Raw genomic sequence first — 27546 nt, 5'->3', positions numbered from 1 at the left:
AATGTGTTCCATAACAGAATACAGAATAGCTTTATTTGTCATTCGTTTTACCGAACGAGATTAATTTGCCAGCAGTACAAAAAACAAAAAACACAAGACACACAACCCCAACACAAACATCCATCACAGTGACTCCAAACACCCCCTCACTGTGATGGAGGCAAAAAAAACTTCCTCTCTCTTCCCCCATGCCCCTCACACGGACAGACAGCTCGACCCCTACCGAGGCGACCGACCCGCACAGCCCCCGCAAGGAGATGGAAAGTCCCCGCGGCCGAGCCGCACCGGCGCTGTTAAGTCCCGCGGCCGTACCGGGCGATGGAAGGCCCCGCGGCCGAGCCGTACCGGGCGATGGAAGGCCCCGCGGCCAAGCCGTACCGGGCGATGGAAGGCCCCACGGCCGAGCCGTACCGGGCGATGGAAGGCCCCGCGGCCGAGCCGCACCGGGCGATGGAAGGCCCGGTGGCCGAGCCGTACCGGGCGATGGAAGGCCCCATGGCCTCTCAAAGCATTTCATGATGGTGGATGTCAAGGCCACAGGTTGGTCTCGTTTAGGCATTAGGTCTTGCTTTTCTTCGGCACTGGGATGATGGTGGTCTTCTTGAAGCAGGTGTGTACCTCAGAATGGAGTAGGGAGAGATGAAAGATGCCCATGAATACTCCTGCTAGCTGGTCCGCACAGCTAATAAGGACATGGCCAGGAACTCCGTCTGGGCCAGTTGCTTTCCGTGGGTTCACCCTCGGGAAGGCCGAACTAACCTCTGCAACAGTCACCCTGGGGAGAGCACACTGGAGTCTGAAGGACCCGGTCCATCACAGACCAGTCTGACCCAGCCCGGTCCATCAAGCCAGGAAGCGAGCGGGCAAGATCATCTCTGACCCCTCTCACCCTGGCCACAAACTCTTTGAAGCACTTCCCTCTGGAAGGCGACTCTGGACTGTCAAAGCAGCCACAGCCAGACATAAAAACAGCTTTTTTTCCCACGAGTATTAGCTCTACTCAATAACCAAAGTCTGTAGTCTCTTTTTTGCTCTGGTTTATTTTCACCCACATGTTTAGACCGTAATGTTATGTCCTTATTGTTTTGATGTGTTTATGCTTTATTCTTAATTGTTAACTGTATGTTTGTGTTGGCATTTGTGAGCGGAGCACCAAGGCACATTCCTTGTATATGCACATACTTGGCCAATAAACATTCATTCATTCATTCACAGGCCAGTCTGACTCAGTCCGGTCCATCACAGGCACAGCCCTCCCCAACATCAATAGCATCTACATCAGACTCTGCCCAAGAGTTGGCATCTTGCCATCAAGGATCCCCACCATCCGGGCCTGCCGTCTTCTCACTGAACCGTCGGCCTGAAGTCCCACACCACCAGGTTCAGAAACAGCGACTTTCCTGCAACCATCAGGTTCTTGAACGGACCCGCTCGACCCAACTCCGACCTCGGCAACGGAACACCATGGACCACCTCTGGCACTGCCATGGACTTGTTTTTTTTCTACTTGTGTTTTGCATTAGTGCCTTTTTTTTGCAGTCTTTTTATTTTTGCTATCCTGAACGACTTATGTTTCGTGTGTTGTCTGAGCCTATGTACCTCACCAAACGTGCAAACATATTGCAATAAACTCAACTTGACTTAACATGACACAGGATCAAATATACAAACTGGATGTCCAGATATTGAGCCAAGTTCTGGAGATGTTGAATATTTCATTTGCTTTCATGGTATTTCGCTGCCTGTGACTACTTCAGTTAATTGCAGGAAAGTCAGAAGTCTACTTCACATAATTGTGGAATGAGTCATGTTATTGTACTTCCTGATCTGACAATGACCCAACATTATTGAACAGATGAAGCTTTATGGAATTAAGCGACTTTGTGATGAGATATCGCAATTTGGCATGAACCTGATCGATTCAGTCAGGCTGGGTTTGTAGTTGGTGAATATCACGCTCATGGGATTGAGTGTTTAATATCACCAGAGTCTGGGGACATGTAATGTTCAATCACTGCCCCATTTCACACCCGCATTCAATTGAAATTCCTGCTCTCAGATTATTCCATTTTACATAATTAGTTGAGAGTTTAGTTTGGAGATACAGCGCGGAAACAGGCCCTCCGGCCCACCGAGTCCACACCGGCCAGCAGTCACAGCACATTAACACACACTAGGGACCATTTTTACATTTATACCAAGCCAGTTAAACTACAAACCTGTACGTTTAGTTTTTTAGGTTTTAGGTTTAGAGATACAGCGTGGAAACAGGCCCTTCGGCCCACCGAGTCTGCATCGACCAGCGACAACACTTCTCTGGTGAGAAGGAATGGGCGATGTTTCGAGTCAAAACCCTTCTTCAGACTGGAGAAGAGTCTCCACCTGAAACGGCACCCATTCCTTCTATCCAGTGATGCTGCCTGTCCTGCTGAGTTACTCCAGCATTTTGTGTCCATCTTTGGTGTAAACCAACATCTGCAGCTCCTTCCTACACATTTAGTTGTCATCTGTACCAGCGACAGAACAATACAATTCTAACTTGCTGCAGCTTTACGGACCTGCAAACATAACGATGCACAGGTAAATATATATAATAATCAATAATACAATCAATTAATAATTAATAACACTGGGTAACCAAAACAGTGTAAAACCCCAAGACTGTAGTGCGACCAAAGACACAGTCCATAGATCATAGTTGCTGAGGTTAGTGCTGTGAAGTATTCAAGAGTCTAGTTGGATAATTCAATGTTCATACCACGGGTGTAAGCTGCCCAAGCGAAACATGAGGTGGTGTTCCTCCAGTTTGCGTGTGACCTCACTCTAGCAATGGAGGAGGCCCAGGACAGAAAGGTAAGTATGGGAATGGGAATGGGAATAGGAAGGGGACTTAAAGTGGTTGGCAGCAGATTAAATCAGCAAAGGTTCCTGTGTTTTATTTGAAATCCTGAGCTGTTTGCACATTGTCTTGCAGAAAGCTTCACTGGGCAGATTTTGAGATTGCTGGAAAGTAGGTCAGACGGATAACTAATGTGTGATAATATATTTAAGATGTTCATGAGTGATCGCTGTCTGCAAAACTCTGTCTGAAAGTCTTTTAGTTTAGTTTTGAGATACAGCGCGGAAACAGGCCCTTCAGCCCACCGAGTCCACGCCAACCAGCGATCCCCACACATTACCACTATCCTGCGCACACTGGGAACAATTTACAATTTTACCAAAGCCAATTAACCTTCTAACCTGTACACCTTTGGAATGTGGGAGGAAATTGGAGCACCCATGGAAAACCCACGCAGGTCATGGGGAGAATGTACAAACTCCATATAGACATTGGGGCAGTGGTAATGTAGCTACCTTACATCACTTACAGCTCCAGAGACCCGGGTTCGATCCCGACTGTGTGTGCTGTCTGTATGGAGATTGTACGTTCTCCCCATGACCTGCATGGGTTTTCTCCAAGATCTTCGGTTTCCTCCCACACTCCAAAGACGTGCAGGTTTGTAGGTTCATTGGTTTGGTACAATTGTAAATTGTCCCCAGTGCGTGTAGGATAGTCGTTGGTGCGGACGCGGTGGGATGAAGGGCCTGTTTCCGTGCTGTTATCTCTAAACTAAACTAAACGAGCACCCATAGTCAGGATCAAACCTGGGTCTCTGCTGCTTTCAGGCAGTGGCTTTACCACTACACCCATGTTGATAAAGTCCCAGAAACTTTCCCCTGTGTGTTTCAAAAATCCTCTTCAATTGTGTCCATTATCGTATGATCAGCAAAGGTTGAGTGTGCCCTTGAGCATCACTGAAAATCCTCAGCAAGGATGTGTTTACTAATTAGCATGCCACTGTTAGTAGAAGGCTTTATGCCCAGCGCTCTCCACCAAAATGCTGCATACATGATGGGTGGCAGCAGATACTGAAGTGCCAATCCACCCCTTGATGGTGCTCCCAGCTGTATTCCTGGAGCTCGCTTCAACTCCAGTGAGAAGAAGCACTCCTGCATTTACTGCTGGCTAAACTGGCAGCTCAACCCAAGAACATGCCATGGGTTCCTCAGAAGCTCCTTAGTACGTAATGGAGCCTTCATTCTCAGCAGAGAGTCTCTGGAATAAATATTAATGTGTTGCTATCTCACACTACTTTCTCCAGTAGCGTTGAACACTCCTGCAACACAACATTCCTTCTGCACATTGCTTCATTGCCAGAAAACTGGATTTTGTGTGGAACCTAGAGGAGACCCGTTCATCACTGAGAGAGTGGTTATTGCCAAGGCAGAAGAGATAGAAGGTCATCTGTCCATGTTCTCCAGGGATGCTGCCTGATCCGCTGAGTTACTCCAGCACTTTGTATCTATCCTGAATGACCTTCTGCTTTTGCACAAAGCATTCAGGAGAAGCACGAATGGTGGACACAGTCCAGACCATCACACAAACCAACCTCCTTTCTATTAACTCCATTTCTACCTCACGCTGCCTCAGCAAGGCCAGCAGCATAATTATGGACGAGTCGCACCCTGGCCACTCCCTCTTAGTCACAGAGTCATAGAATCAGAGAGTGATACAGTGTGGAAACAGGCCCTTCGACCCAACTTGCCCACACCGGCCAACATGTCCCATCTACACTAGTTCCACCTGCCCGCGTTTGGCCCATATCCCTCCAAACCTGGCCTATCCATGTACCTGTCTAACTGCTACTTAAATGTTGGGATAATCCTTGCCTCAACGACCTCCTCTGGCAGCTTGTTCCATACTCCCATTTCTCTTTGTGTGAAAACGTTACTGCTAAGATTCCTATTAAATCTTTTCCCCTTCACCTTAAACCTATTTCCTCTTGTCCTCGATTCACCTACTCTGGGGCAAGGGACTCTGTGCATCTACCATGATTTTATACACCTTTTTCAGATTACCCCTCATCCTCCTGCGCTCCAAGGAATAGAGACCCAAACTACTCAACCTCTCCCTATAGCTCACACCCTCTAGTCAATAGACAATAGACAATAGGTGCAGGAGTAGGCCATTCAGCCCTTCGAGCCAGCACCGCCATTCAATGCGATCATGGCTGATCACTCTCAATCAGTACCCCGTTCCTGCCTTCTCCCCATACCCCCTCACTCCGCCATCCTTAAGAGCTCTATCCAGCTCTCTCTTGAAAGCATCCAACGAACTGGCCTCCACTGCCTTCTGAGGCAGAGAATTCCACACCTTCACCACTCTCTGACTGAAAAAGTTTTCCCTCATCTCCGTTCTAAATGGCCTACCCCTTATTCTTAAACTGTGGCCCCTTGTTCTGGACTCCCCCAACATTGGGAACATGTTTCCTGCCTCTAATGTGTCCAATCCCCTAATTATCTTATATGTTTCAATAAGATCCCCCCTCATCCTTCTAAATTCCAGTGTATAGAAGCCTAATTGCTCCAGCCTTTCAACATACGACAGTCCCGCCATTCCGGGAATCAACCTAGTGCTGGCAACATCCTCGAAAGTTTTCTCTGTATCCTTTCCAGCTTGAAATCTTTCCTATAACATGGTGCCCAGAACTGAACACGATACGTTAAATGTGATCTCACCAACGCCTTATGCAACTGCAACATGACCTCCCAACTTCTATACTCAATACCCTGACTGATGAAGGTTACTCCAATGTGCCAAATGGCCTTTTGACCTCCCTATCTACCTGCGACTCCACCTTCAAGGAACCATGCACCTGCACTCCTAGATTCCTCTGCTCTACAACACTCCCCAGAATCCAGCCATTCTCTGTGTAGGTCTAGCCCACGATAGTGTTCCCAAAATGCAACACCTCACACTTCCCTGTATGCAAAAAATGTATTCACTGCACCTGACACACATGACAATAAAGAAAATATTGACCATTGATTGACCATTGACCATTGAATTGTGGCTTCCAATCAGTTTCTTTGGGTAGGAGCTTATAAAGTGTCAGGATGGAGTGAGCTAATGTACAGGTTGGAGGAGGCCTACAGCACCTGATGGAAGTTTATACAATTCTGAGAGGTGTAGATAAGTAGACAGTCAGAGTCTTTTTCCAAGGATGCAAATGTCAAATAGCTTTAAGGTGAGAGGGATGGTTTGCAGGGCGTTTATTTTACACAGAGGGTGGTTAGTGTCTGGAACGCACGATCAGGGGGTGGCTGTGGAGGCTGATACGACAGTGGCATTTAAGGTTTGTGGATTGACTCAGATATGCAGGGAACGGAGGAGTATGGATCACATGCAGGCAGATGGGATTAATTAGACTGGCATTATGGTCAGGACAGACACGGTGGGCTGAAGGGCCTGTTCCTGTGCTGCACTGTTCCATGTTCTGTGGATGCCTAAGTGTGGAGAGGAGTGAGGGATCTCTGTCCACAGGTGACTGCACCATCACCTGGACAGGTGGAGATGGTCATGGTCAGGTGGACGTGGACAGGTATTCAGGTGGGCAGGTGAGGCAGATGGCCAGGTGGAGCAGATGGGCAGGTGGAACAGGTGGCACAGGTGAGCACCATCGCCTGGACAGGTGGAGATAGTCACCTGTCAGTTTGTAGCCTGGCTCCACGTCCTGCCCAGCTGTGGTGGTGCAGAGAGCTCAGAGAGTTTGGCCAGGTGTTGGAGGACACGTAATGATGGAGCAGTGCCCAGATGCTGCCTGCCTCTGGCTGGTTCAGTGCAGTTGCGGTGGTTGCCACGAGGCCCATATGTGCTGCTGCCCTGCAGGGGTGGTCAGGCCACATCTGGGGGCTGGGGCTGCAATTGCTCACAGCAGCTCAGGTGGGCAGGTTGGCAGGTGCATAGGTGAGCTGGTGGACAAGTGGGCAGATGGAAAGGTGGAGCAGGTGGACAGGTGCATAGGTGAGCCGGTGGACGTGGGCAGGTGGACTGGTGGAGCAGGTGGACAGGTGGGGCAGGTGGACAAGTGGGCATTGACAGGTGGAGCAGGCGGACAGGTGGGGCAGGTGGACAGGTGGGGCAGGTGGACAGGTGGGCATTGACAGGTGGGCAGGTGGGTGTAGATGGACAGGTGAAGCAGGTGGGGCAGGTGGACAGGTGGACATGGACAGGTGGACAGGTGGACAGGTGGGCATGGACGGTGGGCAGGTGGGCGAATGGGCAGGTGGGTGGGTGGGGCTGTTGGGGCAGGTGGACAGGTGGGCATGGACGGGTGGACAGGTGGGTAGGTGGGCGCTGAGCTGGAGATAGAGATGGAGTGTAGCTGGGAGTGTGATGGGAGGGGGGATGGGTGCAAGAAGCATAGAGGGAGGCAATAGGCAAGAGCTCCTGTGTGTGCATGGGTGTGCATGTGTGCGGGTGTATGCATGTGTGTGTGCGTGTGTGTGTGTGTGTGTGTGTGTGTGTGTGTGTGTGTGTGTGTGTGTGTGTGTGTGTGTGTGTGTGTGTGTGTGTGTGTGTGCACGTATGGGTGTGTGCATGTGGCGTGTGGGTGTGCAAAAGGTACAGAAGTGTGAAAACTGACCTCCAGATTCAGGGACAGTTTCTTCCAAGCTGTTAACAGGAAACTGAATCATCTTCTCACCAACTAGGGAGCAGTCCTGACCAACCATCTAACTCAATAGAGACCCTCGAACCATTTTTAATCGTATTTTACTGACTTTACCTGGCACTAAACGTTATTTGCTGTATCCTATATCTGTACACTGTGGACGGCTTGATTGTAACCATTTCTAGTCTTTCCGCTGACTGGAGAGCACGCAACAAAAAGTTTTTCACTGTACCAGAGTTGTAGCAACTGTCCCACACTGGGACCTTTCATCAACCTCCATCCAGACTCACGTCAGATGACTCGTGTCCCCTTCTGTTGAAATATTTTCTTGTTACTTGTTTCAAAGCCGTTTGCTGTAAAACTTGCCCTTTCCAGAGGTGACGGGAAACAGGGTCCAGCGGGCTGTTCAGACCAGACACTGACTGACTATCAACAGTTCCATATCTGACCTGCCTTCAGCTATCTGTCTCTTAATCCAGGTCAGGGCACAGCGGAAGGAGAGCTAGATATCATCTCTCTGTCTGCAACACAGACTGATAGTGGGGGATGCAGGGCTGGTGTGAGATCCTCACCCAAGGCAGGGCTGCAGTGAGAATGGGACAGTGCAGCCGATGCCAAACTATGTTTTGTCTTTCCACTGACTGGATAGCATGCAACAAAAGCTTTTCACTCTACCTCGGTACACGTGACAATAAACAAAACTAACCCACACACACACCCATTCCCATGAGAGGTGAAAGCACTTCCACAGAGTCACTGAGCTGTACAGCATGGAAACAGGCCCTTCAGCCCACCGTGTCCATGCCGACCCAGTTGGCAAACTTGGCAAGTCCCATTTACCTGCATTTGGCCCATATCCCTCACAACCCTTGCGATCCATATACATGTTCAAAGGTCGGACAGTATAGAGTGAGTGGGTCCGTTTAGTTGGGGCATCTTGGTCGGCATGGGCAAGTTGGGCCGAAGGGCCTGTTTCCATGCTGTATGACTCCATGACTTGGGTGTTATCAGCTGCTGTGTGTGGTCTAAAGGATGTTAAACTGCATAAGATAGCTGGACAACATTTGAAAAAAGTGTGGTTGGATTGAAACGCAAAGAATAGTCTCGCTAATCCACTGGTCCCAACATTGCCAGTCAACAAACTGCATCAATCTCAACACACTGCTGGAAACAGCAGCTATTTGAAATGCTTGGACAAACTAAAGCTCAACTATCCAAGATTCTATTCCCAGCTAAATTATAACAAAACGATTAAGATCCAAGCACTGAGATATCTATGTAAATCATGAGGGGCCCTAAGGTGGTGCAACGGTTTTGGAAACTATTCCAAGCTGAGGATGTGTTCACTGTGGAACACGAGTACATAGCGAGATGGGAAGAGCAAAGCTCCCCAGCAAGAGGAAAGAGACAAGGGAGGTGCTTCACCCATCGCCCAGCAGGAGGCAGTGTTCATAGGACTGCTTGTGTGGGCTTGTTGAATGAACACTTCATTCGTCAAAGTTGAAATATTTCTTGATTCCTGGGCTCGTTGGATTTACTCTTCGACCTGATGAATTAATTATTCACATAGGCAGCACGGTGGCGCAGTGGTAGAGCTGCTGCCTCACAGTGCTAGAGACCCGGGTTCGATCCTGACAACGGATGCTGTCTGTACGGAGTTTGTACGTTCTCCTCATGACCTGCGTGGGTTTTCTCTGGGGTCTTCGGTTTCCTCCCGCATTCCAAAGACCTACAGGTTTGTTTGTAGGGTAATTGGCTTGGTATCAATGTAACATTGTCCCTACTATGTGTAGGGTGGTGTTAATGTGCAGGAATAGGTGGGTCGAAGGGCCTGTTTCTCTGCTGTATCTGTAAACTAAACTAAGCTGGAAAGTGGAGAAAGATTGGCTCAGCAGATTGAGGCCAGTAGAGCTCCATCCAGCACCTCTGGAATCAACGGTCGGAGCTGCAGAGTGAAAGGCCTGGATAGAGTGGATGTGGAGAGGATGTTTCCACTAGTGGGAGAGTCTAGGACCAGAGGCCACAGCCTCAAAATAAAAGGATGTACCTTTAGGAAGGAGATGAGGAGGAATTTCTTTAGTCAGAGACTGGGGAATCTGTGGAATTCATTGCCACAGACGGCTGTGGAGGCCAAGCCAATGGGTATTTTTAAGGTGAAGATTGACAGATTCCACATTTGTACAATAGACAATAGGTGCAGGAGGAGGCCATTCGGCCCTTCGAGCCAGCACCGCCATTCAATGTGATCATGGCTGATCATTCTCAATCAGTACCCCGTTCCTGCCTTCTCCCCATACCCCCTGACTCTGCTATCCTTAAGAGTTCTATCTAGCTCTCCTTTGAATGCATTCAGAGAATTGGCCTCCACTACCTTCTGAGGCAGAGAATTCCACAGATTCACAACTCTCTGACTGAAAAAGTTTTTCCTCATCTCAGTTTTAAATGGCCTACCCCTTATTCTTAAACTGTGGCCCCTTGTTCTGGACTCCCCCAACATTGGGAACATGTTTCCTGCCTCTAACATGTCCAACCCCTTAATAATCTTATATGTTTCGATAAGATCTCCTCTCATCCTTCTAAATTCCAGTGTATACAAGCCTAGTCACTCCAGTCTTTCAACATATGATAGTCCCGCCATTCCGGGAATTAACCTAGTAAACCTACGCTGCACGCCCTCAATAGCAAGAATATCCTTCCTCAAATTTGGAGACCAGAACTGCACACAGAACTCCAGGTGCGGTCTCACTAGGGCCTTGTACAACTGCAGAAGGACCTCTTTGCTCCTATACTCAACTCCTCTTGTTATGAAGGCCAACTATCCATTGGCTTTCTTCACTGCCTGCGGAGAAAGCAGGAGAATGGGGTTGAGAGGGAAAGATAGATCAGCCATGATGGAATGGTGGAGTAGACTGGATGGGCCGAAAGGCCTAATTCCGCGCCTAGAACTCATGAAATCATGAACATCGTGGGTCCAGACCCGAGGAAGAATCTTGGGAGGTGAGTGAGGGAATGTTCAGGGCAAGGGGGATTGTTCTCAATTTAACAACAGAATCGACAAGCCTGTGGATGAAGTAGAATATTATGAAAAACATATTGAAAGCAGCCACAAATCTGCTGAAGATCCAGACCCAAAACGCCACCTATTCCTTTTCTCCGGAGATGCTGTCTGACCCGCTGAGTTACGCCAGCTTTTTGTGCCTGTCACAAATTAGTTTAGTTTAGTTTAGTTTAGTTAAACTAAACTAAACACTAAGCTGAACTAAACTAAACAAAACACAGATAACACAGATTGTGTATGAAACCATGAGAGGAGTAGATCGGGTAGATGCACAGAGTTTCTTGCCCAGAGTAGGTGAATCGAGGACCAGAGGACATAGGTTCAAGGTGAAGGGGAAAAGATTTAATAGGAATCTGAGGGGTAGCCTTTTCACACAAAGGGTGGTGGGTGTATGGAACAAGCTGCCAGAGGAGGTAGTTGAGGCTGGTACTATCCCAACATTTATGAAACAGTTAGACAGGTACATGGATAGGACAAGCGCCGGCAAGTGGGACTAGTGTAGCTGGGACATGTTGGCCGGTGTGGGCAAGTTGGGCTGAAGGGCCTGTTTCCACACTGTATCACTCTATGACTCTATGACAGATGTGAACACTGAAGCAGGCAGCTGCATTGAGATGGAGGGGTACGTCGGTGAGATAAACCTTGTGCTGCAGGGCCAAGTCCATCAGTGGTTGCAGCGCGGGAGATACATCACAGCCCTCCTCCCCACTCACCGGTGGGTGAGACACCTTTACACGCGTTATGCCTTTACACTCGGCCACCACGTTCAGTGTTGGTTCTCCTGTTGAAATGAAAGATAATTCACTCCACCGCGCAGTTACAAATGACTCGCGCAAAGTCAGAACACTTCACTTCCCCTGAACCTCGGTGAGTATCAGGTGTGACTCTGCTCCACCGCAATAGGCAGCTGGACCCGGGCTGCCCTGAGTTGTCGGCGACCCAGCAGCGGAGCGGAGCCTCGCCTCGCCTCGCCTCTCCCCGTGGGAGTACTTCCCTGCTCCACGTTATTCCGGAGACGTCCCCAGCACCAGAGAAAGGAGAGGTAGGGAGATGTTTGGTGCGATGCGTAAGATAAACAGGAGATACTTTGTCATGTGGACCGTCCGCGTAGCTCATTTGCAATGAACACCTTAACTTGTAATATTCAGCACTGGCCATAGGACCTCGGCGCTGCAGTGACCCGGTGTGAATGTCCTGGTACCAATTCAAAGGCACGTCTGCCTCTGGCACACACTGCTGGAGTAACACACACACACACACACACACACACACACACACACACACACACTGCTGGAGTAACACACACACACACACACACACACACAATGCTGGAGTAACACACACACACACACACACACACACACACACACACACACACTGCTGGAGTAACACACACACACACACACACACACACTGCTGGAGTAACACACACACACACACACACACACACACACACACAATGCTGGAGTAACACACACACACACACACACACACACACAATGCTGGAGTAACACACACACACGACGCTGGAGTAACACACACACACACACACACAATGCTGGTGTAGGAAGGAGCTGCAGACTTTGGTTTAAACAAAAGTGCTGGAGAAACTCAGTGGGACAGGCAGCATCTCCGGAGAGAAGGAAAGGTGATGTTTTGGGTCGAGACCCTTCCTCACACTACTATCCAGACATGCTGCCTGTCCCTCTGAGTTACTCCAGCATTTCATCTCTATCTTTGGATTAAACCAGCACCTGGAGTTCCTTCCCACACAAGTAATCAATGAGATTCCCCACTAAAGTTCCGTGCCCTTATTGTTCCCCTCTCTGTCTTCTCCAGACCCTGGCTGCAATGTCACCGCTGGTAAATCCGTTCATTCTCGTTCTACTGCACTCCCTCCTCGCTGAAGGTAAGGACTTGTGCTGCCTCGCCTCATTCCACACCAGACCCTGCTGTTGCTCAGCCCCACGCGTAGACTCGCCAAGTCCCCGCTCTCTCACCATGCCTTCTTCACTCGAGCTAATAGATCAGCGCTGGTGGAACGACCAAGGATCCTCGTCACCTCCAAAATAAAGCAAAGGGAAGTTTGGTCCATTGCCGGCCCGTGACTGTGCTGATCCATTGAACAGATGGACGTGGCTTCGACGGTGATGCGAGCATTTACTTCAAGAGATCTAATGTGGCAAATGCAATGTTAGCATTTATTCCGAGAGGACTAGAATATACAACAGGGATGTAGTGCTGTATAAGGCATTGGTCAGACCGCATTTAGAGTATTGTGCGCAAGTTTGGGGGCCATATCTGAGGAAGGATGTGCCGGCTCTGGAGAGGGTCGAGTCAAGAGTCAAGAGTGTTTTATTGTCGTATGTCCCAGATAGAACAATGAAATTCTTACTTGCAGCAGCACGACAGAATATGTAAACATAGTACACTGTAAACAACATGATAAATGAGAGAGAGAAAAAAAAGTTCAGTCTATATATACGCATACTCACAAGGACACACACATATATACAGGTATACACCGATCAGCCAAAACATGAAGACCACTGACAGGCAAAGTGAATAACATTGATTATCTTGTTACAATGGCACCTGTCAAGGGGTGGGATATATTAGGCAGCAAGTGAACAGTCAGTTCTTGAAGTTGATGTGTTGGATGCAGGAAAAATGGGCAGGAGTAAAGACCTGAGCGACTATGACAAGGGCCAAATTGTTATGGCCAGACGACTGGGTCAGAGCATCTCTGAAACGGCAAGGCTTGTGGGGTGCTCCCGGTCAGCAGTGGTGAGCACCTACCGACAGTGGTCCGAGGAGGGACAAACCACAAACTGGCAACAGACAGGGTGTTGGGCGCCCAAGGCTCATCAATGCGCGAGGGCAACGAAGGCTATCCCGTCTGGTCCGAACTGACAGAAGGTCTACTGTGGCACAAGTCACAGAAACATTTAATGGTGGTCACGGGAGGAATGTGTCACAATACACAGTGCATCGCACCCTGCTGTGTATGGGGCTGCACAAGGAGGACCAACAGCATATTAGGCAGGTGGTGATAATGTTTTGGGGCTCATCAGGTGATAATGTTTTGGCTGATCGGTGCATCACACACACACACACACACACACACACACGCACACACACACACGCACACGCACACACACACACACGCACACACACGCACACACACACACACACGCACACACACACACACACACACGCGCGCACACACGCACACACACACACGCGCGAAAAAACAACAATGGTATTGCAATAATTGAGGAGGTTTACAAAAATGATCCCAGGAATTAGCAGATTAACCTATGATGAGCTTTTGTCGGCACTGGGCCTGTACTCGCTGGAGTTTAGAAGAATGAGGGGGGACCTCATTGAAACGTACAGAATAGTGAAAGGCTTGGATAGAGTAGATATGGAGGGGATTATTCCACTAGTAGGAGAGTCTAGGACCAGAGGGCACAGCCTCAGAATAAAGGGCGCACCTTTACAAAGGAGACGAGGAGGAATTTCTTCAGTCAGAGGGTGGTGAATCTTTGAAATTCATTACAACAGAAGACTTTGGAGGCCAAATCAGTGGGTATTTTTAAAGTGGAGATAGACAGGTTGTTGCTTAGTAAGGGTGTCAGGGGTCGCTTGCACCCTTTGATCGACCTGTTGTACTTGAGTTAGGCTTAATTACTGTATATTGATGTGTAAGAAAGAACTGCAGATGCCGATTTAAACCGAAGATAGACACAAAATGCTGGAGTAACTCAGCGGGACAGATAGTATCTCTGGGGAGAAGGAATGGGTGACGTTTCAGGTCGAGAAGAAGGGTCTCGCTGAGTTACTCACGCATTTTGTGTCTATCTTAATTATATTTATGTTCAATGTTATCTGGTTTGATTGGATAGCATGCAAGACAAAGACGTCTCTCCTCAGATAACACTGATTCTGCCATTATCCCAAGGAAAATACCAAAGTCTGGCGGTGTCACAGACTCCACCCTCGATATTTGCACTGAGGGGGCAGAGCGCGAAGATAAACTGTTCCTACAGCCATGACAACTACGAGCAAGTGTGGATCAAATGGGAACGCAAACATTCTGCCCAGAGGCTCTGTGACTACACTTTCAACAGATTTAAACCAAAATACACGCAGAGGGATTGTACGCGACGTGCCGGCATTACGCTGGACCCCACAACAAACTCGTTCATACTAACAATCTCCAACCTGCAGGTGAACGATTCTGGCATCTATCTCTGCCGGATGTCCCTTGAAATACCCCCTCCTGTTCAAATGGTCATGGGGAACTCGACCAACCTGACCGTGGAAGGTGAGTGGCGAGGCAAGGCAAGGCAAGGCCAGCGAGTGTAGCTGGGATGCTGGGTGCTTAGATGCCCCACTGTGTAGCTACAGGTAACCTGTGTAGCTACAGGTAACCTGTGTAGCTACAGGTAACCTGCGCAGCTACAGGTAACCTGCGCAGCTACAGGTAACCTGTGCCGCAGATCACTGGCCCCATCCCCGGCCAGCCTGTTCCACAGATGACCACGGTCCTTGGCCAAGAGGCTGCCCACCGTCAGGGTTACGTTTATTACCGCCACTTGTACAGTGGAAAACGTTGTTCTGCAATGCTGTCCAAACAGATGAGATATACCACACACAGATACAATCAAGTGAGACTCAATAACGTGAGCGGCACAGGTGGCAGCGGTAGAGTTGCCGCCTCACAGCGCCAGGGACCTGGGGCTCGGTGTTTGTACATTCACCCCGTGACTGCGTGGGTTTTCTCAGGGATGTTTGATTTCATCCCACACTCCAAAGACGTACAGGCTTGTACGTTAATTGGCTTGGTATAAATAGTAAATGGTCCCTAGTGTGTGTGGGATAGTGCTGGCGTGCGGGATGGTCGCTGGTCAGGGCGGGCTCGGTGGGCCGAAGGGCCTGTTTCCGTGTCGTGTCTCTAAACTAAACTGTACCAGATAGGGAGCATAAAGATTTCTTTAGTCGGATGGTGGAATTCATTGCCACAGACGGCTGCCGGGGCGAAGTTAATGGGTGTTGTTAAAGTGGAGATTGACTGGTTCTTGATTAGAAAGGGTGTCACGAAAACAGAGTGCAGTCTCATTCTCAGCATCGCAGCACATCGGCCAGAGACAGACCCCAATGTCCACAGTGGGCAGCTCCTCACAGAGGCTGACTCGACTGATGGCCATTCCCAGTGTTTCTGTTTTTATTTCTGATGCTGCTTTTAATGAAGACCTTTCTGTAAAGCACAAGACAAACCTCACGGTTGGTGCAGCCGTGGGGTTGTGGGGCGAGGGGTGTGTGCGAGAGGTGTGGGGTGTGGGATGTGGGGCGAGGGATGTGGGGCGAGGGATGTGGGGCGAGGGATGTGTGCGAGAGGTGTGGGATGTGGGGCGAGGGATGTGTGCGAGAGGTGTAGGGTGTGGGATGTGGGGCGAGGGATGTAAGGGATGAATGCTTGTTTTCCCCTTGATCCCCAGCTCGTCCGTGGGTCGGGGTGAGAGTGGAGCCCTTGTCCACCCCCACACAGGGGGTCCGGCTCACCTGCACGTCGCTGGACTTCTACCCCGGCCCCATCCAGGTGTCCTGGTTCACAGACGGACACGAACTCACCAATGGGACGGAGACCGGGCCCCTCTCCCCCAACCCCGACGGCTCCTTCTCCATCTCCAGCTTCCTGAACCTCTCCCTCACCGCCTGGGGCCAGGGGGGAAACTACACCTGCCAGGTGAACCACTCCACTCTCCACAAACCCATCAGACAACACATTTCTGCGCGCAGCACAGGTAAGAACAGGAGGTACAGGTGTGATGACATATTCCAGTGATGCACATCCACCGAACAAGGGCAACGGTGGTGGGCAGCAGATGGTTCCACTGGCTGCTTCTGTCCTCCAGGTGTGATGTTCCATCTCTTGTCCACCTGGCTCCGTCTGAAGCTGCCCCGTCCCCCGAGCATCCTCTCCCCGCTTTAGGCATCACCCCCACACCATTCCCGAGCTTCACAAGATCTAGGAGATGAATTAGGCCATTCAGCCCATCAAATCAACTCCGCCATTCAATCATGGCTGATCGATCTTTCCCTCTCAATCCCATTCTCCTGCCTTCTCCGCATAACCCCTGACGCCCTTCGGTTTCATGACTTAATTTACAATGGCAAGAGGGAAGCTGATGTAAACCAGCTGAGGCAGAGGCTTTCAGTAGTGGGAGAGTCTTGGACCAGAGCACTCAGCCTCAGTATAGAACGACGTACCTTTAGAGTGGAGATGAGGAGGAACTTATTTAGTCATAAGTTGGTGAATCTATGGAATTCATTCTCACAGATGGCAGTGGAGGCTAAGTCATTTTTAACATGGAGATTGCTGTTCCTGATTAGTATGGGTGTGAGGGGTTATGGAGAGAAGGCAGGAGAATGGGATTGAGGGAAAGATAGATCAGCCATGATTGAATAGCAGTAGACTTGATGGGCCAAATAGCCTAATTCTGTTCCCATGTCTTATGGTCTTGCACTCACAACCTGATGAAAATATAAGTCAATGTACAGACAAAGGAGCCATGTTATATCGGTGTCTGATCAGTGGATAATTATGTTATACCTTATTATTAAATCTTTGTAGGCAAAGAAAATATTACACGTGCTATAGGAAGAGTCACAGTCTTAGCTGTGGCAATGCTGATTGTGATGGCGTCACTTGTTTTGTATTTCAAACCCAGTAAGTACTCTCATTTAATTAATTTATTGTTTTAAAACGAAGATGTCAGACATTTCCTTTAAAAAAAAAAAAATGTTTTAGATGCTGGTTGTTTCAGGGGGAAAAAAATCATCGTGAAGGGTTCTACGGGAAATAAGAAATGGCACTGAATAACAGTTCCAAAACTGGGCTGGATTAATGCACATGATCAGATGTAAAGTCTAACTGACCAACAGGGAATTAATGATGGCGGCGTGTTGGCATTTAGTCGGGGGTTGTGCGGCTGAGTTGGTCTTCATTGGAAAACTGAATAAAACAGGGAACAAGCACTGTACAGCACAGGAACGGGCCCTTCGGCCCACAATGTTTGCACCGAACATGATGCTCAGTTAAACTGACCTCATCCGCCTGCACATGATTCATACCCCTCTATTTCCCGCATTTTAATGTGCCTCTTAAACACCACTATTGTATATGGTTCCACCACCACCCCTGGCAGCGTGTTCCAGGACCCCACCACTCTGTGTCAAAATCACATTTGCCCCCGCCCACTCATCTCCACCCCCCCTCTCACCTAAAAGCGATGTCCACTAGCGTTGGACATTTCCACCCTGGGTAAACGTTTCTGACTGTCTACCCCATCCATGCCTCTCATAATTCCACACACAGGGAAGGCTGGCAACAAAGCTGGTGTGCTCCGAGAAAACAGTCAGCGACACGATGCTCTGCGTCTCGAAGCCGTCTCAAGAAATGTGAGTTGGCCTGCTCGTCGGTTGACTATTGTTTTCTCACACTAATTTCATGAGAGCAAATTTATTCTGTAACTCAAATTTTGGGGTGGTGACTCGTGATATGTGGTAAGAGCAAATTCACCTCGCCCAACGCCAGGGCCTGCGCGTACTTGAAGAGGCATCACGGCGCCAGAGACCCGGGTTCGATCCTGACCTCGGGTGCTGTCTGAACGGAGTTTGCACGTTCTCCTTGTGACCACATGGGTTTCCACGTGGGTTTCCTGGCAGTGAATTGGGTGGTGTGATGGTCAAAGACCCAGGGCCATGGGCGGGTACAGAAGTTGCAGAGGTGCAGCCAATGTCCTGACCTCCCATCTGCCTCATTGGAGACCTTTGAACTATCTTTAATTCAACTTTAATCGGACTTCAATGTTATATCTTTGCACTGAATATTGTTCCCATTATCTGTGCGCTGTGGGCAGCTTATTTGTAATCATTTATAGTCTTTTCTTTGACTGGATAGCACCCATATGAAAGTTTTTCACTGTTCCTCGGTACACGTGACAATAATAAACTGAACTAAGTGGAGAGGCTTAACAATGTAATTTAATGTAATTTAACAGGTGTTCTTACCATGTGAGAACACATGTCTAAGTAGTTAAAACATTTACCAATCTTAGCTGATGGTGGATGAAATACATTGATTTAGTTTGCTGTAAAACTAGTTCGGTATTTTCAATGACTTTCAATCTGGCTTTGGTAGCACATTAAGACTACATTGTGTTATAAATAATAATCCCACTCCGTGTATAATACTGTACAATATGCTTTATTGCCTGCTAGGAAATAATGAGAGAATCACTGCAGCAGCATACAGCATTATAACAGAGGGAAAGGAAAACTGTGTTTCAATCACAAAACTAAACACAGGCAATAAACAGTACGCAATATAAAATGATCATCTGTCAAATTATGCAACTTTTATATAATTAGTGGCTTTAAACTCTTAATTATCAGTAGTAAAATTTCTGAATTCAATTTCTACAGAGCATGTTAGTAAGAAATATATACGGGACTCTGCTCAAAGCAATACAAAGGAGCTATGTACACAGGCACCATCTGTAACAAGAACTGATTCTCCTGTAATAGGGATATCCTAACATCACCAAGAATTCTGCTTCACTTTTTCAGAATTATACTTCACTGAAATGACTCTTCCAGAAACATCAAAGCGATGGCCCACTGCAGTTCCCCAGTTACCGTAAGTGTGTTTCACCAAGTAGCTTACAATCCCTGTTCCCTGCAAGATTCAGCAATGACAACAGTCATGCCATTAACCCTTTCAATTTATATTATGAACTGTAGTACTCTGTGGAACACAGTGCAGCTAAATGCTTTGTCATGTACTTTGTTGCCTGCAACAATAGTAAAAAAGGCAAATGTTTCAATATCGCGAGGATCACCACCACTTCTCTGGGTACCAAGGCTGCAGGTGGTTTTAAACACCACCATCTGACAAACCATAACAACCATGTGTCTCCCTGGAGCACAAGGTGAGCCAGGACCCCTGGACATGAACTAACTCACTGCAATGGATCGCAGAGCTTCGCAGCCGATAGGGGATTTCCTTGTCTTTCAATGTCCTGCTCAACAAAGTCCAAAGAGACTTGTTGTATCTGGGACCAGCACCGAGCAAAGAGCCGCCAGCCTCTGGCGTTTGGATCTGCGTGAAGAATTGTATCGTGGGAAATGTAATGTCAATGTTTTGGTGAATGACGTTATGCTGTAAAGTGCCTGATCCAGGAATTTGATCAGTCCCTTCCTGAGTTTTCGATGGATTACATGCCGCAATGGCACGATGGGTAGCGATGATTACAGTGACACATCTGAAACTCTGAACTTTCATGTTAGCAGTACAATCAATGTGGAACATCAGGATCAAAGGCCTCCAACAACGGAAGTGAAGAACTGCTGATTATGATCTCCCTGTCCTAATGCAGTATTAATATCAAAACCATCGGTTCATGCAGCGATGAGGGTAGTTTCCCCAGAGTAAAGGAAAGTTAGTCACTGGACAGTCCAGCCCTGGGGAGGCAGAGTGGAGGTTCACTTCAAGAAACATCTCCACACACTTCTAAATATTTGGGAGTTGGCATTTAATTCAGAGAACCCAAAGAATGTAATAAAATAGCCCTATTTCAATAAGGGCTTCAATCTGGACTTTAATTGGAATCAAAATTACTATGTGAACGTAGAATGGATATTAAACAAAAAATTTGGAGTTCAAACTAAATCTTTTAAAAGACAATAAATGCGTAATGTAAATGATTGTTTTTATAGGCATCATAATGGATTTATATTGTGACTGGTGGACACAAGAGTAACGACGACTCTTCCTGTTCAAAGTTCCTTATTTCTAATTGTTTGATATTAATTAAGCATTAAATACATACATTGCTGTGTTATTTATCTTGCTTATTTCAAATATTAGCAATTTCTATTTTAAGTGCAAAAAGTATTTGACAATTACTGAAATTTACCTGTTGGTCTGGGATGACTGGTGGGCAAACTAATCTTCCTTTAACACAGTTTGATAATATTTTAACCAAAGCCTAAAGGTTGTGGTTTATATATGTTTACAGAAACTAATGCTGAATCTTTCAGCTGATCAACATAGTTCTGACTGTCTGCGGTATTTGTGTATCTGCTGATTATTCTAATGAAATACAGTTCCTTTAATACTTCTTGTGAATCAGAAAACATCCCTGTATTTTTGGTATTAAAATTAAAATCGACTATACATTATTACATCAATCTATCCCCATCCAAAAAAATTAAATATTTCAGTCTATTGCTGAGCTACCATTTACAAATGTACTACTGGAATCATTTTAATTGGCCAAAACAAATTTGTGCTTATAAATTATTAAACCGCATCATCGATTTGGTCAACACATTAGGTGCATTACACAGCTCTCTGCATCCCTGCAGGCTACCTGTGCAGGTTACCTGTGCAGGTTACCTGTGCAGGCTACCTGTGTTTAACAGCACCAGTTTATCACTGAATATCCTCTCTCATTAATTGGGTATTTTACTGGTCCAGTTATTATGGTCAAGGCTGCAACCTGTGACCACACGAGTCTGATATAAACACGCTAGTTCATACACACAACTAACTGGCTCTGAAGACTGACTTTTCTTTCAAATCTAAAATTTCCAAAATTAAACTTTTTCTTAATTCAGCTTGAAACAGTGTGTAAGAAATGCTATTGTAAATGAATCTCTTGGCTACAAATATGTTGCTGCAGCAGTTATAATAACTAAGACGTAACAATATTAAGGGGTTTACACTTTGTAAAGCCACATTTGTTTTCAGTTCCAATTTCAGAGAAACCTCATCATTTTTTGGCCAAATAAATGTCTCCTTTGTTTGCTAATCTACGCTTTACAATAGAAGATAAAAAGGAAATTACAAGTTATATTATCTGGTAAAGTACTAACATCATTTAAAATAAACATCTGCAATAAAAATGTGCATGTTATAGCTGAATTAAGAAATTCCATCTAGAAATGTAGAGCAATACCCCAAGTTCTCTTGTCTGAATAAATTATTAATTACAGGCAGCAATATCGTTTGTTGCCATTTCATTTCTAATTCAGAGTATTCTTTAACAACAAGCCTATTCATTCTCAGCTTCGCAATTATTTATTTGCACGACACAGGGTCAGAAACATTGAGTGACATATCAACTTGGTCTCAAACAAACGCAACTGGGCTAAGTTTCCAACCAGAACGAGGCCCATCTCCCTTCTTTGTAGATAACGGAGTTATGCCTTAAAGAAGGCTCAACTGCCTCCTTCTTTCCTTTCTTCCTACAGGAGGATGAACTCCAGCTACACAGACTATCCTTACCGTCTCACCCATTACACTCACAATGGAAATATTGACTGGTCATTGCATTTCTTCATAACAAAAGCTACTTAAAATACACTATTATAAATTATGCATGTGATGCGTTGTAAGTAAAACACTTAAATCGGAGATTAGATAAATCCTCTGTACAAACCAGGCTGTGATTGTCCAGCCTATTCCCATACAGATTAATATAAATTCTTAGGTTACTAAAACGAACGACGTAACACGTAGGGGATATTATATCATTTTAGTTACACATTAATCACAAGCAATCCCAGTGGGTGGAACAATTTAGGAGCCTCACAGGATTATTGCAACTTATGTAGTTGGAATATGATAGAAGGATTGTTGTGGTCAAAATCAGTTCTGAATTGATTTGATAACTCAATCCTCAACGATTCGGCATTTAAAAAAATAATCAGAATAAAATTTGGTAATATGCAACCCTGATTTATATATATTTGAGGAATTTTTCCAATAGTCATTTTTTCCAGTATCAAGATGCCAATAAATGAAATGGCATGAGGAAACCATCCATTTTCAGCTGATGGTGATGAAGGCTTATCGCCTGCTGTTCACCGTGACAATCCCTGCTCTTCCTCCCACAGCCTCATGTTCACTGGGTAATATCGGCTATCTATCAAACTTCTCCTAAAGTTATGGCATTGGGGCGTAAGCCTGGAGAAGATTCTGGCACAGACCCTATTCCCTTCAGATGTACACAAGGGCCAAAGTGAACGTGCAGATGTTTCAGAGAAGTAATCAATGAGCCACCCCTGAAGCCAACAACATTCATCCTACTGCCCCCCGCTGTACAACAGTGGCAATGACAGCAAACATGCCCTGTGCTCACCACAGTTGGCCACTGCAGCAGGAACAGAAGCAGCGTTGTCTATCCTCCCTGCTCTCCCTCATCCACTAACTCTCAAGTTGTCCATTGTAAGCAACTGGCCACACTCACAGAACAGGCACCATGGCAGACCTGGGGCATCCAGTAACCACCGCTGTTACAAACTCACATATCTCTATGTTGGTGATCAAATTTTGCAGTCTTTTCACATGCTAAAAAAAGTGATATCAAGTGCAATAAGCTATACTTCAAAATAGTCACACTCTCTCTCTCTCGCTATAGTTCAAAGGGAGTTCATCGATGAACTCGATATCCCACCTATCAATGTCATGGAAACGTCACTTAACAGTAAAACAAACAAAATAAATGCAAAAATACAATTAATTATATTCTACTTGGTCAGGCATAAAAAGTAGACATTTTTATCATTATACTCAACTTGTGAAAAAGCATTGTAACATTTAAATACAGTTACTTTGTGTACTTCTCCATTTTTAAATATTAGCTAGACTTTGGGCAAAAGCTGGTTTCTACAACAAGGAAAGTCGTTATTTCTAATGACAAGCAAAGGATGACAATTTCACAAAACTTTAACAAGATGTTATTTACAGCTAGAGTGAAAAAGAGAAACCAAATATAGTATGAAGCGCGGTGTCCGATTGTGCGAAGGATCATGTCACCAGGATGGGCTGTTTGGGCACACTAGGCCTCACCATCGCCTGTACTCTGCAGCTTCTGCACAAATTAACGGCCAATTTCCAATTAAACGCAGGGAGAGCAAGTTTGTTTACAGCTCCTTGTATTCTGTTGAGAAAAGTGCATCCATCTTGTGCGTCAGCTCAGACTAAGTGGAACAGTCTCAGCTGCTTTGAGTCACGTATGCCTCTTCTGGTGTTGCAACCCGGATCAGCAATTCTGACCTCAATCAATGTGTAGGTGCCGCTTCCAAAAGTCACCACAAGGCTTGTGCATTTCCAGTCCACACCTCACTTTGCTGAGGTACTCAACTGATTAATTTTCTGAATTATACTCAGAGATCCAGGGTTCAATGGTTGTGTGCATGTAGACAATGTTTCGGACTTGCCAATTGTTCTATTTGACTCTGCCCACAGTATTCAACGCTGAGAGGTGAACCACACGCTAACACAACGTTCAAGTTAACCCCGCGCTAGGTCCAATGACAACGTGCAGACACTCCATTAGTTGAGTTTCCTTCTGACAGTGACGTTCACCTTTCCCTCATCTGAAGAGCAAATAGCCAGATACTGTAGACAATATAATTCCCTCCAAATCCCTCCACTCAGTGTTATTTTGATTCTGGGAGGGATCCTGCACATAATCACCGCTATTAATTCCCCCTTGTATCCCCCATCTCTCTCCTTCACTGTGTCTCCTTCAGTATACAAGCACCTCACTGCAGACCTAACCCAGGCAAGCTGAGGTCTGGCCTCACCCGGACTGCTGTAGTCACCATTTCCAGTGGCCCGTGCTGCTGGAAGTCCTGCTCATCCCTCAGGTACAAGTGCTATGTAGTAGATCTGTTTGCCCCTCAATACTGACAGATGATATCTGGGCCAGAGGTAAAATGTAGAACTGCCAGTGAGATGAACGAACAAAGCACACGAGTGCAAATGAATAAAACAGGGCCACGATGGCTTGTTGCATCCAGGCACAGAAAGTTGCTCACATCTACTTTGGAAGTTCTGGGAAAGGCCACCATCTAACCAAGGCCAGCGTGACAAATCATCAAACCCTCAGCCTCACTGATCACATGAAGATCCTTTACTCAGAGAGCATATTAATCTGACAATCAAGATTGCTGCTGAATCTATAATAGGTTTTTATCGAGAACAGATGAAGTTTATCTTCCTTCAGAGCTCTGAAAAGTATATTGCATGTAAAGAATTCTCCTTGTTATCATTCCACTCTTCCGAGTTCACTATTTCTATTTATTGGCTATCAATCTGAAATATTATTCTAAGAAGACGAAACTGTTAGCTAAAGTTTAACATTGCCAATAAAACCTGCTAGAAATATATTAATTTTACCAACAAATGTCATATTAAAATTAGGACTTTGTATATATTTCAGTCATACGACCCAGGCCAAATTTAGGATTGATTTTGATCTAATGCAGACAGCGAGGAGTTAAGTCAATTGGGACGAATGCTTTGGAGATACAGGCTTCATTATAACCGTGCCATTTCATGATACTTGCAGTGTTTTATTACAATTTCCAACCCTGGTCTCCTCAAATAACCAAGCCCTTTGTCCTGAACACCATGTGCTGTTCCTTTCATGAGTGTCTCATCGGAGACCAAGTAATCCCTGTGAGTTTCCTGCAATGGAGTAATACTTGCACAGCCAATTTCTGGTATCATTGGCATCTGGAACTTGAGCCACCAACCACCAAATGTGGTTCTTAATTACAGCTGTACGACAGTGACTTCACTGAAGAGCACAGGGCAAGGCATGGGTAGAGTACTTCACCACCCTTCACGTCCATACAACTGCTTTGAAATGTTCTTTGTGATCCCTATTCATTTTCCATTCTGGTAACATGATCTTCAACCAATAAAGGAAGGAAACAGTTTGTATTAAACAAAGTCGTACAAAACATCAGTAATTCTAGCTGTTGGTCTGACAGAAGAAGTGGATCTCTTTGTGCTAATAAACTTCTGAAATAAAACCTGAATATCTCTTCAGTAATTTGCTGAATTAGTAACCCTACAACCATCATAATAATCATCCACTGTAAAAAACACAGCAGTGCAACAGTTGAGACCTAGAAAGCTTACAGGATTTATGCCACTATTAGTGCCTAATTGCTTAAAAAATAAGCAAATTATTTTACATATCTTAACAGTATATAGGAAAACAGTCATGTCCAGTAAACTGACCCCGTGCTGGCCCGCTGAGCTGTAGCAAGAAGCAAAAAAACAATAGGGATGAAGTCAGTATGGGGAAAAAACTCAAGCAAAAACTGTGTAAAAATAAGTACCATCTGTTCAGAGGCAGATTCACTATTAAACTCAGCGACAGACATTTTCAACTAAATAATGATGCTGTTGAAATAAAATTACTTAATGAAATGAGCAAACGGCAAAGTATTTTTAAGAACATATTTTCTTCGCACCATCATCTCAGCGATCAGGCAGAAGTTCATGATTATACAGTTTTTCTTGTAAAACTTAAACAATAATGTGCTCTTTTTTTAAAAAAAAGGGAAAGAGAGAACTTGACGATATCTAGTCACTAGCACAGTGCATCAGTGTTACTTGAGAAAAGCTAAGAGTTGCAGCAGATTTGTGTATCTCACACTCTAATTGCGGCGCTCCCGTCTGCAAGAGGGGCCAGAGAGGATCATGGCCTTGCATTGTGTGTCACAGCAGTGTTCTATATAACCAAGCTGTCTTCAGACTGGGTGCAAAAGCTGAGGGAACTGGGTGAGCCCGGTTTGCACGTGATTGTTGCTCCGGTGAGCCTGTCTCTGGGCACCGCGGCGCTCATCGTGTGCTTCCTTGGCCCGTCCATTCCCACAATGCAGTCCATGTCAGGCCGCACGCGCTCCCTCCGCTCCGGTGGCGAGGCTCGTCAGGGTACAAACCAACGTCCGGTTACTGGTCAGCGCAGGAGATAAGTACTGGGGTTTGTGCCATGTCCTTGGGCTGCCCATCGTGGCTCAGAGACACCGCACGCTGACCTCTGCCGGTACAAGGTTAGCCAAATCAGTGCAGCACAGGCAAACGCTGACAAAACAAGTCATCACCGACAACATCACACATCTCCACAGGGCTTAAATACTACAGTGGAGCATCTACTGACACGCTTTGTATCGCAAGACTGCGCTGTGTGAGAGAGTGCGGGAGAGTGAGAGTGTCAGTGTGAGAGAGTGTCAGTGTGTGTGACAGAGCGTGTCAGTGTGTGTGAGAGAGTGTCGGTGTGTGAGAGAGCGTGTCAGTGTGTGTGAGAGTGTGTCAGTGTGTGTGAGAGAGTGGTGTGTGAGTGTGCCAGTGTGTGTGTGAGTGTCCGAGTGTGAGTGTTGATGTGTGAGAGAGCGTGTCTGTGTGTGAGAGTGGGTGTCTGTGTGTGAGAGTCTGTGTGTGAGAGTGAGTGTCTGTGTGTGAGAGTGAGTGTCTGTGTGTGAGAGTGAGTGTGTGTGTGTGTGTGTGTGTGTGTGTGTGTGTGTGAGTGTCTGTGCATGAGAGAGCGTGTCTGTGTGAGTGAGAATGAATCAGGGTCGGAGTGGACATATGTGATGGAAGCTCTGTGGATTGGCAATTTGTGTAGGGAGGAACTGCAGATGCTGGTTTAAACCGAAAATAGACACAAAAAGCTGGAGTAACAGCGGGACAGGCAGCATCACTGGAGAGAAGGAATGGGCGACGTTTGGGTGACAGTCTGAGCAAAGATCTCGACCCAAAACGTCACCCATTCCTTCTCTCCAGAGATGCTGCCTGTCCCGCTGAGCTACTCCAGCAGTTGTGTCTGTCTTTGATATTTTTTTATTTTTTTATTTTTTTATTTTTGAAAAGCATATGTACAAATCGAAATTAAAAAAAACCACATTTGTTACAAAGTTCTTACATAGCTTCAATTTTTAAAGAGAGAAAGTAAAAATAAAAATATAAAACTATAAACTTGGGAAGAGAGAGTAAGAGGGTTAAAAAAAAAAAAAGGATCTAACAATAAAAATTAACGGGAGTAGATCCGGGAGACAAAAACCACAGCTGTACATCCAACCCCCAACTCAAGTTTCAACTTTTTATTTAAATTTTTTATT

The 27546-nt window shown here is 46.3% G+C and overlaps 2 protein-coding genes across 7 annotated transcripts in view; one reads left to right on the top strand and one right to left on the bottom strand.

Annotated features, from left to right (window-relative positions):
- The window catches only part of LOC144598703 (immunoglobulin lambda-1 light chain-like), a 49418-nt gene extending 28917 nt beyond the window's left edge, over window positions 1–20501 (top strand). Inside the window, exons 2-7 of the mRNA XM_078409011.1 lie at window positions 12391–12460; window positions 14516–14881; window positions 16056–16361; window positions 17192–17287; window positions 17936–18018; window positions 19189–20501. Of these exons, the coding sequence (XP_078265137.1) occupies window positions 12403–12460; window positions 14516–14881; window positions 16056–16361; window positions 17192–17287; window positions 17936–18018; window positions 19189–19209 (930 nt within the window). The 5' untranslated portion in view covers window positions 12391–12402 and the 3' untranslated portion in view covers window positions 19210–20501. The remainder of the gene's footprint in view (window positions 1–12390; window positions 12461–14515; window positions 14882–16055; window positions 16362–17191; window positions 17288–17935; window positions 18019–19188) is intronic.
- bbx (BBX high mobility group box domain containing) overlaps window positions 18729–27546 on the bottom strand; it is a 155750-nt gene continuing 146932 nt past the window's right edge. For all 6 annotated transcript variants that reach the window (XM_078409006.1, XM_078409007.1, XM_078409009.1 and 3 more), the window contains one exon: window positions 18729–26468. In XM_078409006.1, coding sequence (XP_078265132.1) covers window positions 26381–26468 — 88 coding nt within the window. In that variant the 3' untranslated portion in view covers window positions 18729–26380. The remainder of the gene's footprint in view (window positions 26469–27546) is intronic.

Source organism: Rhinoraja longicauda, chromosome 12 (genome assembly GCF_053455715.1).
Source record: "Rhinoraja longicauda isolate Sanriku21f chromosome 12, sRhiLon1.1, whole genome shotgun sequence".
NCBI lineage: Eukaryota > Metazoa > Chordata > Chondrichthyes > Rajiformes > Arhynchobatidae > Rhinoraja > Rhinoraja longicauda.
The sequence above is the reverse complement of the archived record's forward strand: the minus strand, read 5'-3'. Positions and strand labels throughout refer to the sequence as shown.